This window comes from Myodes glareolus, chromosome 5, assembly GCF_982192425.1.
Source record: "Myodes glareolus chromosome 5, mMyoGla1.1, whole genome shotgun sequence".
Lineage (NCBI taxonomy): Eukaryota > Metazoa > Chordata > Mammalia > Rodentia > Cricetidae > Myodes > Myodes glareolus.
Window position 1 is genome coordinate 99,066,768 of NC_142030.1, and position 14,008 is coordinate 99,080,775.

The 14,008-nt window shown below is 41.2% G+C and overlaps 1 protein-coding gene across 1 annotated transcript in view; it reads left to right on the forward strand.

Annotated features, from left to right (window-relative positions):
* Positions 1–308: 308 nt before the first annotated feature.
* Positions 309–14,008, forward strand: part of Actr3 (actin related protein 3) — a 44,802-nt gene continuing 31,102 nt past the window's right edge. The window contains exon 1 of the mRNA XM_048443786.3: positions 309–556. Within this exon, the coding sequence (XP_048299743.1) occupies positions 513–556 (44 nt within the window). The 5' untranslated portion in view covers positions 309–512. The remainder of the gene's footprint in view (positions 557–14,008) is intronic.

A 14,008-nucleotide genomic window follows, 5' to 3' on the forward strand; every position in this document is an offset into this window, starting at 1 on the left:
TTCTGGATTTCTAGCCTCGGAAAACCCGAAGTGGATTTTTTGGATGTCCGGAAAGGAGCCTAGGCCGCCCGGTCGCACACTACAGCGCACGCGCGCTCGCCCCTCCCACCCGGAACCGGAAGTAGGCGCGAGCGCGGCCTGGGGCCTGGCCTGGCCGGGGCGTCGGCAGCGGCGGCCATCTTGGCTCCCCGCGGAAAGGCAGTGTGAGGGGAAGAAGTTGTAGGGTGGGGGCGGGAGTGAGGAGGAGGAGGAGGGCCGAGAGAGCGGAGGGGTGGAGGAGGAGGCCGCGGCGGGGCAGGGCGGGGACAGCCTGCCGGCCGGCCAGCCTGCCGGGCTTGCGGAAGTACTAGCCTGCTGCTCACTCGCTACTGCTCGGGCTTCCCACAGCTCCCTCCCTTCCTCCCTCAGGACCGAGGGCGGCCCAGGCCAGTGCATGGTCAGCTAGCTCCCGTCTCCATCCCCGGCCTCTAGCAGCACGGAACGGACGGCGGCGGCGGCGGGCGAGGAGGAAGATGGCGGGACGGCTGCCGGCCTGTGTGGTGGACTGTGGCACGGGGTACGGCGGGTCTTGTGGGTGGGGAAACTGAGGCTGGGGATAGCGGGAGGAGGGCGATGAATGGGGGGAGTCAGCCTAACCGGCAAGGGGTGGTGCCGGGAGCCTCCCTGGTCGGGTCGCCTCAGCCGCTTGGAATGGGAACGAAGAATCTTTTCAGGCCCTTCCTTCCCTCCGGAGAAGGCCGTCCGGCCCACCTGGCTTTGCTTTCCCTTCGCTCCCCTTCCTGCCTGGGATTTCGGGGGGACTCACTGGGGACCGCCGGACATAGGATCGAGGCGAAAAGAGAAGCGCTCCTTGCAGGTTTTGCAAGATCGTTGTGACAACCCTCAATCTCCAGGGCGTGTGGGTGGGGAGAGGGAAGAAGTAGGCTGTGCAAATGGCAAGCTAGGATGGGGGCTCGTGCAGAGGACCCACGCGCCGCCCGCTTTCCACCCCGCACCCCGCCTTAGCCGTCTCCCACCACCCAGTCAACCAGATTCCAGTTCAGTTCCAGTGAGCAGGATCTCATGGGGTTATTGCTCTTGCCTCAAAAAAAGTCCCTCAGTGAGCAAGCGCGCTGCAACTTCCTTAGTTTTGTCAAAGCCGCTTCCTGCTTTCCGTCTTTTATAGCCTTATAAGGTAGTTTTTCGTCCCCAACGTTAACACGTCTTATTAGAACTTTCAAAATTAAGCAGGTTGCAAAAAGAGGGGCTCATGAGTGCTAGGTATCAGTGTGTTTCAATTAAAAAAAAAATTGTTCTTGTGCCCACGGAGGGAGGCCGAAAGGGAAGAGAAGGGACGCACCGCACCCTGGAAACTCAACTAAACGTTTACGTTCGTTTTGTGACAGTAATTTGAAAGGCGAAAGGAGGCGTAGAGGTATAAAGGAATGTGTTTGATTTAAAGTAATCGTTTCTGATCGTCGTGTCGTTGACTGCAATGCCTGTGTAGTGGTGGTTTTTGTATTGCTGGACCTTTTAGAGAGTTACAACTTGCTCTGTGTAGCGACTTAGTGAGAAGACTTTAGTTTTGATTTTCTAGGTTGAAATACTTTGTAGAGGAAGACGCCTGAGCTGATCTCTAGTCCACAGAACACGTCAGTGGTTTTGAGGGCAGTTGCCAGCCTTTTTCCTCTCATTCACTATGCCACAGTCATTTCAGAGATGCCTTTCCCCCACGCTAGTCAGTCTGTGTCAGTTCCTCCAGTCTTAATTCTCCTGCCTTTATTTCTAACATGCGGTCCAGGCAGCTGGAAACAACGGATCTCTTAAAATTTTTTTTGTTCTTGGAAAACACTAGCTTAGCTTTGGAATTTCTCTGCATTTTCTTGGTTGGCATCTTAGTAAAGTTAAATTTTCTTCTAATCCTGTCTCATTCCTCTGAAGTGTTTTCTATGTGTATATTTAAGTTTGTTCTTTTATAGTTTAATTGGTGAGTAGATGGATGTTAGGGATATTATTAAAATTAGAATTGACCAATGTGAATAGGACTTTTCAGGTGTCTTGTATTGAAGCTTTAGAAATCATTGTCATTAAAACATGTAATCAGTGACCGTCTTACAAATAATGCTGTGACAGGTGAAGTAGAATGTTTCTTTTTGTATGTTTATTTCCCTCTTTTGAAAAGCAGTTTTGGTTATATTTGAGTGAGTAGTATTGGGTAGCTCATTGAATTTAGCTGTCCCTAAGTGACCTTTTTTTCTGAAAGGATAACCTTGAATTAAAAACACACGTTGAGTGACCAGGAGGCGTGGTGCAGCTTCTGTGTAGGCTATTTCTGTCTTATATCTCGATTACTAAATCATTACTAGACTGATCTCACCTTACAGGGCCTGGTTAGCTGAATGTTCGTTTATGATATAGATGGGACTGATTAAAGTCATCCTCTCTATTCAGTATGTTTACCTTTGATCACACAACCTGTATTTCCCAACTTAGAGTTTTATTTATTTTGCTTCTCAAAAGGCTTTCTGTGTGGTGTCCCCTTATCCCCACCCCTCCAAGTTGGGTATTAAATATAGCAGTTTAGAAAGTCATAACTTGAGTTTTATTAGAAAAGTCCTCTCAGAGACCAGGATAAATAGCATGTCCAAGAATGACTAAGGGAGTTTTACATCTAAATAACTTCCCCTAATGCAAAGGGTGCCCCTTTAGTTTGTGTCCTCACCCCCCATGCTCCAGCTCTTAGACTCACCTCTTAGGTTCTATAATTATTCCTACAGAGTAACTGAAACATTTACAGGTTTCCCATCCCATTTCATCAACGAATTTAGGCAGAAAGTGCTTGTCTGTTAAACTTGATGGTGGTCTTAGAAGCTGTAAGAGATAGGGCACATGAAGTTTAATTCCAGAACTTTAAATCAGGAGTCCTCCAGCATAATTCATCGTCAAAGATTCATCATCATTACCCAGGTTCATTAAAGCATTAAAAGGATATAGTGCTTGGGTAAATAAAGTTATCCTAGGTGATAACTTTTTGCCTGTTTTCATTCATTTCTTCAACATTGCATCATGGACTTTATTTTCTCATTTTATGTATTTTATTTTTCACTGAGAAACTGCTTTAGGGGATTATATTTGATTAAATGAGAGGTTAGTGTACAGCCTTATTTTACACATCTTGGATATATTTAAATTACAGAATTTTTCAAATCTACCTTTGTTTTTGTTTTTTGTTTTTTAAAAAAAAAACAGTCTTCTAACCGTAAGCAGAAATAGTTTTGTTGGCTTTGGCCAAATCCTAGAAGTTAGGAAAGATGAGTTTGAGAGCAGTGAAGAGCCATGAATGAGAGAAAGCATTCTTAGGAAGTTCATTTTGCTTGTGTTCTTATCAATGTGTTACTAGTATAAAAGGCAGGAACCTTCATAATATCTTGGCAACAAAGATTGTTTAAAATTCTTACTCTTGATTCCTTGTGTGAGTTGTTGAAGGTAACAGACTGTTGAGAAGACAGGTTCTTAATACTCTCCTGCTAGTATCTTAACTGCCTGCCTGCCAGGCTTATGTTACCTGCACTGACTTTGGGATGATGCATGTGTAGTGATCATTCCAGGCTTATTGCTAAACACAGTTCATAATTTTTATTTCTAAGAACAGAAGGAAAGGTTGGTTACTGGTGAATCCAATGACCAGGATTTTAATTTGTTCTACCTTATTTAACTTGTGACAGCTCTTTTTGCTTTTTACAAGTGAGAAAAGAGAATTATTACCTTGAATATCATTTAGCTAATAGGTGGTGAACTGCTTGAACTAAGTTCTATATTTGAGTCTGTGGGGTTTTTTTCAGAGATTCATGTACATCATTCTTTCTGGTAGTAAAATTAATTCAGCTTAACTCTTGTTTACAGTTATATTGCAAAAATAATCCTAGCCTTAGGAATTTGATTCAATTAGTGAAATCTTTTTTTCTTTCTTTAGATTTTTCTCTGAATATTTGACTTTCTAAACTGTTTCATTGTTACTTAGATTAAAAAAAACACTCTGGGGTTTCTCAGGAAGCTAGTGTTTAGTAAGAACCATGCACAAGACCTGTGGTGAACACTGTATCAGCTCCTCCTGAGCAGTGTTGTTTGTATTATGTAGACAAGAAATTTAAGCTCCAGGAGGTTAAACCACTTTTGCCTAAGTACAGTAACATGGAGCCTGATGATCAACCTCTGACAGTTTTTAATCATTTCAGTATTTTGGATTGGAAAGGGATTATCTTATTTGCTAGTTACTTGTTTACTATGTATTTCCTAGTAGGCCAGTCAGTCTTGGAATTATAGTAAAAATATCTAATACAGGCTGCCCTCATGAATCTAAATCCTGACATTAAAAAATTTAAAGGCGGTGGATAAAGGCAGGGTTCTTTCAGTTTTTATTTTTTAAATAATCTCATGAGTAGTGGAATCACTGTGTAACTCAGACTGCCCTTGAAGTCCTAGTGACTCTCTTGCCTTGGTTTCCTGAGTGCTTTGTTTTCTCCTGGGAGCCACCATAGCCAGCTGAACCTGACAGTTAATCAAATGTTAGATAAAATAGCTGTTTTCCAGGTTTTAAGGAAAGTAGTGATTGTCGTCAGGAAGCCAAGCAAGCTGCGATAATTGTCAGATTTGAGCCATCCTTTCAAGGAGCTCGGTAGATGCACAGGAGAGCGTTTTACCATGGGAAGGAAGGAAAGAAGTGTTTGTGCTCACCGCTGATGGGAAGAGTGGCTGCTTGTCTCGTTCTGCTTGCCTTTGGGCTGTTTGATAACACTGTAAGTTTAGATTTTGCAGTACAAACTAACATTTATCCAACATCTGTTGTGTACCAGGTTTTATATGTCAGCGAAACGTTGATTTCAAAAGAATTGTACTTGATAGGAAATCCAAATCTCAAGAAGAGTAATTAATGATGAGAACATGGCTTTTAGTACATTTACTGAGTGGAATGCAGTAGGACTGCATGTAGGAAAGTGGGGTCAAGCCACAGGCTTAGTGTATAACAGCAGCTCTGATTTGTATTGAGAGATCTGCTCCTGTTTTAACAGTGGATGAGTGTGAACAGGAATTAGGACTATGGCTTTGCTTTCTTTATTTTACTTTTTTTTTTTTTTAAATATTGAGTCCCATGTAACCCAGGGTGGCATTACACTATTTTCTCCACCTCTTGAGCAAACACCAAGGTGACTGGCTTGCACCACCACACCTAGTTAGGAGTATGACTTTTAAAAACTTCATCAGAGATACTCTGTTCATAGTGTGTAGAGTCTCAAGGATTGGGTCTACCAATGAGCATTTGTTTCAGTGGATTTCTTAGATGAGTCTATTCTTGTTTGTTGAGATCAAGCCTCACCAAAATGTCCAGCCAGCCTGGAGCTCACTTTGTAGCTCAACTCAGGGCTCTTCCTAGCTCAGTCTCCCAAGAGTGGGAATTGCAGGTATGAGCCAGCACTCCCTGTGTGCTAGATGCTTCTTAAGCAGCCTGCTCGACACCAGCTTTGCTGGTGGATGTTATTTAGTAGTTAGTGTACAATTTTTCAGTTGGCTGTTGGTGGTAGGGATGGAGTGGAAGGAAGGCGTTTGGAAGACTGCTGCTTTTGTCCATACCAACCCTTTCACAGTTGCATTGTTTCTTTATGGCTTGCAAGGACTCTGTGGTCAAATGTTTTGAATTGAGTTCAGGCCCTGCCACAGAAGGACCTGTATGCTTTGGCCACTTCCAGTTCAGAAGGTTTTTTTTTTTCTACACTTATGATTTAGCAATTGTAATTGTCCACCTTATTTTTATAATGCTTAAAAATGGTTCCTCACACAGGACTTGGCACATAGTGAGAACCACTGTATGTTGCAGTTATAATCAGTAGTTAGCTCCTTTTTTTTAATTAAAGTTTTTAAGAAAAAGTGTCATGTTTTGTGCTTATGTTCTTATCTCACAGACCTTGGCCTGCTTGCTGTATCTGGGTACAGTCAGTGTAGTTTTTGCTTATTTAAGAGGAGGGAAGGTGGTACAGCTAGGCTTTGGAATTAGGTCTGTAGATTGATATATGAGAGTTTCAAGATGGTGACCTTGAGTGATTTAGACAATGTAAGTTAGCTTTTTTTTCCTTTTTGAACATTTATATATTTTTTTTTGTGCTGTGGGTGTAGAGATCAGAAGATAACTTTGAAGAGTTGATTTTTTTCCTTTTATCACGTGGGCCCTGGAGAAGAAACACAGGTGGGTAGGCTTGGCAGCAAGAACCTCTACCCACTGCGCTGTCTCCTCCATCCAGGAATTAATTTTAAGAACCTTTAAATATGGGAGACACACAGGTGGCTTAGTGGGTGAAGGCATTTGAACCTAGCCTGACAGCACACACTAAATAAATAAATGCGAAAAAAACAAGACAATAAAATTGGAATAGTTGTATTTGTAATGCTGTTTTATAGCTAGAAATGTCCTTGAAGAGTGAGAAATAAAGGGGCCTCCTTAAGTCGGACGGACATTGAGTTGTTATAGCAGTTTGCTGATGAAATGAGAATCCCAAGAGAAAAGAAGAGAAAGATTGAGTCTCAGTGCTTCTTTAATACACTGTGAAACAGCTTCTGGAATGTCATGATGGGAGCGAGGGAGCCAGCAAGTCAGCTAGCGCATGTGGCTTGTGAGTCATCGTTCTATTTCATTCTATTTTCTAAGAGGCAAACTTTTTAATCAGGAGGGGAATATCTTAAAAAGCTATGCTAATACCCCCCTGTCCAGCCATCCTGCTCCCTAACAAGTGAAATAGTTAAAATGTCATGGAGGCAAAGTGTGGAATGGCTAAAATGTAGCTTCAAGCAGTGTTTCCTGCAACAGAATTCCTCTAGTTAATAAAAGCTTTCAGTGCTGTCTGTAATTCTATTGGAACTTGGTAGGGTTTTAATGATACTACCTGTCTGTAATAGCCATATGCATAAAGAAGCAGGAACAGAACAGTGAAGTGGTAACAACACTGCAAACTGTGCAAGCTCCCTCACCAAGCCCTTAGAACATTCATGAATTAACCAGTGCAAGATAGGTGGTGTTTTAAATTTGGTTCTTTAGAATAAGACAGTGATGAGTATTATTTTGTGTTTGTTGTTGTATGTGTGAGCCTTTACATCACAAGACACAAAAAAGACATTCTCTAATCACTGGAACAAAAAGGACAGATGACATCCTTATCGTCTCAAAAGGCATTTTGTGAAATTTTAATGATTTTTATTTGTCTGTTTCAGGGCTTTGTGTGTGTGTGTCCCAAATCATTTCTGATCCATTGCCTTAAATTCAGCTCATTTACTTTTTCACACATGGAAACCAGTAAAGGAGTAGCAATGAGTTTGTGTATTGTGTGTGTTGTTTTACCCTTTCTTATAGTTTGTACCTTAATAGGTACTTGAGTGTATTGAGGTGTTCTGTTGCCAAATATTCCGTCATTTTCTTCCTAAATGCTTTTGTTTCAGTTCCACCCTCTAGCAAGCCACGGCACTATGCATTGCCCTTAATGAAAGTACAATACTCTTGAGAAGGGTGTCTTTATTTCTTAGTTCAGTATGAACAAAGGGTTTCCAAGAGAAGGACAGCAATCCTGAAAGGGAATTTAGGATACTAAAGATCTTATAATTTAGGCTTGATTTCAGACTGTTAAAATGTGAACTATGTTTTTGGTATTTGTCTGAAATAGAAAACAAATACTTGCTTATTTAAGTTTTAGAAATTATTTTAGGTAAATACAGTGTGTCTTGTAAGCATTTTTAGAAACCAATTACTTTGTGTTACTTTCATAAATTAAATTAAATTTTAATAATTTTATTTTTAGAATTTAAGTGAAGTACCTAACAATTCACATAGAATTACAGAACTGAGCACTTATGGGGGCTTTTCTTTTTTTTTTTTGAGGTTGAATATTTATTTATTCAGGGGGTTATGGAGGGGGAAGGGAGAAGGGGGGGAGAGAGAGAGAGAGAGAGAGACAGACAGACAGACAGACACAGAGAAGGGGGGAAGCGGAGAAGTGGGGAGAGCGGCAGAAGCGAAACTGCCTCTCCGAGAGAAAGATGAAAAAAAAAGGATTATGGGGGCTTTTCTAGAAACACAAAATTCAGCTCTGCAAAGGAGAGAGGTGTGTATAGTGGTGAGAGCAGGCATGTACTAATTGAGTGGGTGTGGTAAAACCTTAAAATCCTGCAGTGATGCATCTCCACCAACCTCCTATTAGGGCCATTCTCATTCAGATAACCACAGGTGCTGCATTTCAAGGTCCTTTATAAGTTCTTTTTCCCCCTTTGAGATAGTTATTACTCTTTCAGAAACCCTACAGAAGTGGATCAATACGTTTTAAAGCTATAAGGATCCTGAGATATTGATAATTGAGTAGATCTAGAGCAGTGGTACTCAGCCTTCCTAATGCTGTTGTTTCTCATGTTGTGGTGACCCCAGCCATAAAATTATTTCATTGCTACTTCATAACTGCAATTTTCTGCTATTAGGAATGGTAATGTAAATATCTGACATGCGGGATAATTTGAGATCCCTGTGAAAGGGTTGCTTGACCTCAAAGGGTCATGACCCACACCGGATGAGAATCACTCATCTAGAGTTTGAGGACCAATGTGCGGTCATTCAAGAGACTGCCCTAATGGGAATATACTGTATTCAGTAAGTGGTTAAATTTTTAATCTAGATAAGAGAATTCTTCTTAAACAATCATCCTTTAAAAATTAATTACCTTTAGAAATGCTAATTCAGTATAAACACATGTGTAGAAAGGTTGTGATAATTACAATGCAAGTTACATGATAAAGAATTATGTGTGGTCCATCTCAATATTCTGAGAATAAATATTGTATCTAAAGGACATATTGACAATTGCAGATTAATTTTAGATAGTTCAATTAAGAAAATAATTTCTACTATAGTTAAATGTCAAAAGGAAAGTGACTATTTCTGTAGTTTGAAAGTGAGTGTCTACTGTGCATTGGAAAGGAACTGCTGAGTCTACTATGCTGGTGCATGCTCGTAATCCTAGTACTGGGGGAGGCAGGAGGGCTGCATGCAGTACAAGGTTGTCCTGCTACATAGTGAGTTTAAGGCTAGACTGGGACACATTAAACCCTAGCAATCCTTTAGTGTTAAATACCTTACAAAACAAAGTAAAATGAATAATGGAACTTAGGAAAATGTATTTCTCTGAAAAAGGAAAACAGACTCAGAACTTGCTTTTTGACTTTGAAATAATGATTGTACAGGTTAAATGAAACCAGTTATTGGAAAGTAGGACTATCATGCAATCTCTGGAGTGCATGATATATTTGGGTGTGTTTTATCTAAAAAACACACAAAGTTCTAATAAAGACATGAATATTTACTGCTTAAAAGTCTTTGTAAGAAAAGGGTAATGATAACAGCAAATAATTAGTAATGACTGAAACTTTTATATCTAGAACACCTTTCAAAGGCAATGTAATTTGTAGTACAGATTTTGGAAAATTGTACTTTTAAGCTGAATTTTCTTCTCCTGTTGTAGTTTTTTTATTTTTTATTTTATTTTATTTATTTTTTAATTGTGGGAGTGAAAGTGTTCCTTAGCCGCCCTTGTCAGTTTGTGTGAATGACCTGCTCATCTTGTTTCAGGGTCCATTTCCACAAGGGAGGTTATTTGAGAAATAGATCGAGCTTTTTAAAAGGGGATATGGGCCTGGGCGGTGTTAATGAACACCTTTTATTCCAGCACTCAGGAGGCAGAGGCAGGTGGATCTTCTTCATGTTGGAGGCCAGCCTGGTCTTCAGAGGTAGTTCTAGGATATCCAGGACTTTGCAGAGAAAACCTGTCTCAAAAAAAAAAAAAGTGTGTGTCGGGGGGGGGGGGGTTAAAATTGATAGGAAAACTGAAAAGAATCAAAGGAAACATACCTTTGTCCCACTGTAGACATTTTGGATACAGTAACATTAGCAAAATTATTCTAGTGGATAGGTAGAAAAGAAATATCGAGTTGCAGGAGCAAAGAAGGGAAATTCAGACAGCAGGAACCCCATCAAGCACAAGTCCTAAACTGAACCCTCACTGCACTCAGGATTCAAGTTCTGATCAGAATAGCTGGAATTAGACTATGGAGAGTTTGAACCTGATGTGTGATGAGGTAGTATCCTTTTTCTCCTATATAAGACAGGTTTTGCCTCCTACCAAGACTTAATCATCAGTGGTGGCTCTTGTCAGTTGGGACTAGAAATTAGATTCTGGAGGGAAAAAAATTATAACATTTTCTATAGTAGAAAAGACAGAGAAAGAAGACTAAATATACAGTGCATTAGGTATGCCAGCCACTGTTGTAATTGTTTTTCATATGCTAATTCATCATATGACTCCACTTTGTTCTAGTGTGAACAGAACAGGTATGTTGGGTGTCATGTGTAAAGGCTTACATACAATTGAGTAGTTTTAGCATTGTTACCAGGTAATACAATCATTATCACATCAGCTGGGGACATTTTCCTTACTCTGCCCTCATTAGCAACCACATTCTATTCCCTCTGCCTGATTTCAACCCTTGGCATACATTGATCCAACTCCTGTCTTTATGGATTTGCCAACTTTTAGGATCTCACAGAAATCGAAGCATACAATTTGTGGCCTTTTGTGATTGTCTTTCTTGGGGGAAAGTATTTACTGCTGTAGTCTGTGCTGTTTGTGATAATGGACAGAGATTGGGAAACCGATCTTGGAAGAGATTCTTCCAGGAATGGCTAGGGACATATAACGAGATCTGTGGAGGGCAAGTCATTTGGGAAGGAAATGCTTACTGATTCTTATAAAGTGCTCTCTATTGTTACTTTTTATTTTATGGAAGGGAGCTTTGTAATTTGGTGTCATTGCTTAGACATTAGAAGTCTGTTTCTGTGGTCATGGTCTATCATTATAGATGTTTGTAGGATCAGGATGCAGGCTTCCAAATGGTGGAACAAGCATTCACTTCATTCACTTTTTTCTTTTTCTTTTTCTTTTCCCTTCCTTCCTTCCTTTTTTCTTTTTTGAGACAGCGTTCTTGGTAGGGGAGTGTAGGTTACTTTGGGACTAGTTCTTTTGGTCAAGTTGACCTCAAACTTTTCAAGAACCTTTTACTCTAGCCTCCCCCATACTAGGATTCCAGGAGTGAGCCATTGTACTTGGCTCACCTGTGTCCTTTTGATCCTAAGTTCTGGCTAAATTCCAAAATTTGAACTTGAGGGAACTAGAATGGTGTTGTCTCTGTTGACTGAGATCAGGTTTTCTCCCAATATTTTACTAGGCTTTTTGTATAAGGTTGACCATTTACTTACAGCTAGTAAGGGGGGGAAAAACCACAAACCAACAAACCCTTGAGTTCTAGAGTTAGAAAAGCTTTCTAAGCAATTGTTATTTATTTTTCCAGCTAATATTTGTTGCTTGCTTGGCAAGTTCTCCTGTGAATTAGCTATGACACTGTTATCTAAAGTTCTTAACCCTGGATTTTACCCTTTGAGTTTGGGTACAGAATGAGAAAGTTTGTGACAAAACTAAAGCTGAACTCTTTAAAAGAGGGTGCATTGGGATTGATCTGTAGAATTGTATACAGTGTTCTGTGCTGTGTAAGGGTAGAAGCAGGTTTTTCATAGGCTTTCAGCTGCCAAGAAATTTTAGAAAGTGAGTTTCACAGGATCACTGGGATGAAGACCTTGATTCTCATGTACTATGGCCTCGTGTTTGTTGTGTTTGCTATCTGCTTTAAAAGTTGTTAACGGCTGAAAGAAAGAAAACAGTAGTGTCACCTTTGACTGTCTTCGTCACTCCTCCCTTGTGATACTAGGGATTGAAGCCAAGGCATGGTTCATACTGTATAAATCCACTACTACTCCCAGCCCTTCTTTACAGGCTTGTTTTGGGGTAAGTGGAACTTGAGTAATGGGCCCTTACCCCACCACTCATGCCCTGCCCTTTCTCCCTTTTGTAGACTGCAGAGTCATCCACTGTGTTCAGAGGAATAGTGTGTATGCTGTTCTTTGACTTTTATCACAGCTTTTCATCCAGCTCATTTTAAAATGTAGTTCATATTTCCATTACGTGCTTTTATATTTATAATCCATTGGTATCTTCAAGTATCTTATTTGTGTGAGGTGCTTTGAAAACACAAATACATACAAATATGGAGTAAGTAAAAGAACTCTTGTCAAGTGCAATGTTTAGTTTTAATAACTAAACTTTGGAGTATGCAGAAAGCACAGTAACGTTGAAAGGAAGGGATGCTAATGTGTTTTACAGTATAAGGATACCTACTTTACTAAAAAATTTTTGTATAAATGGGTTTCTTTTAGCAATATACAGTGAACAGTATGGTAGATGCCTATACTGAATTACTGCCTACTGACACTCACACATTTATTTCAGCCTTTTATGGTTTTGAGGACCAGGGGAGCATTACCAGTTGATGTTCCAGATCTCTCCCCTTCCTGAACTGTGTGTCACACCACCATTTCTTGCGCAAAACCTCTTTTTTTTTTTCTTTTAGTAATTTTATTAAATTATAAAAAGTTTCCATTTACGCCCCTCCTCCCAACGCCCTCCCACTCCCCCCCTCCCTCTCCTCCTCCCTCTTTGTCCCCAAGGGAAGTCAGGGTCTCCTGCCCTGTGGGAAGTCCAAGTTCCTCCCCCCTCACTCCAGGTCCAGGAAGGTGAGCATCCAAACAGACTGGATCCCAAAAATCCAGTATATGCAGAGGAAACCAGTCCCAGTGTCATTGTCAATGGCTTCTCGGAAAGACTGCATGCCAGCCACATTCAGAAAATCCAACCACATTCAGAGAATCTGGTTGGATCACATGCTCTTTCAGTCACGGTCCATCTGGCCTTGGTAAACTCTCATTAGATCCGACCCCTTGTATCAGTGGGTGATAGTATCCCTCACAGTCCTTCGTCATTTTCTTCCTCCTTTTGCTCCTCGTTTGGAACTTGGGGGGCTCAGTTCGGTGCTCCAACGCGGGCCTCCATCTGTATCGTCATCCAACGCCAGGTGAGGGATCTATGGTGATAAGCAAAATATTCATCAGTATGGTCACGGGCCAAGGCTGGTTCAGGCACCCCCTCCTCTGTCCAGAGAACAATCTGGGGATCTCTCCTTGGACCTGGGATCCCATATATAATCAAGTTTCCTGTAAACTCTAATATGACTCCCTTAGTTGAAATATATTCTTCCCTGATCCCACATTCATCCTTCCTCCCTTCCCCCCATCCCGGTCAACCGAGCTTTCTCCATTCCTCCCCTACTCCCTTCTCTCTAACCCTCTCCCCTTCCAACAACCCTCCCACCACCCCCCCCCCCCCCATGCACCCAAGGTTACCTGGGACTCTTGACTATTTCCTACCTCCTGGCGGATAGGTAAATAATCTTCATCAGGTTCGTCTTCTTATTTAGCTTCTCTAGGATCACGAATAATAGGCTCAAAGACCTTTAATTATGGTTAGAATCCACTTATGAGTGAATACATACCGTGTTCCTCTTTTTGGGTCTGGCTTACCTCACTCAGTAAAGCGTTTTCTATGTCCATCCATTTGCATGCAAAATTCAAGATGTCATTATTTTTTACCGCTGAGTAAAACTCTAATGTGTATATGTTCCACACCTTTTTTAACCATTCTTCTATTGAGGGGCACCTAGGCTGTTTCCAGGTTCTGGCTATTACAAATAGTGCTGCTATGAACATAGTTGAACAAACGCTTTTGTAGTATGTTTGGGCATCTCTAGGGTATATTCCCAAGAGAGGTAAGTGTATTGTTCCTGACCGCCACACAAGGCCGGTTAGGGAACACACAATACTCCCGCCACCCTTATCTCCCTGACTACTCCAAAGGGGCAGCTTCCCCAGCTAATCCCTCTCTCCTGCAACGCCATCCCAGCTTTCTGCCTGGAACCCATACCCTCCCCTCTCCTTTTTTCGGGGCTTAAATTCCTCCATCTCAGCCGGGGTGGGCACCGCGGGCCAGGTTTTTTTTTTTTTTTT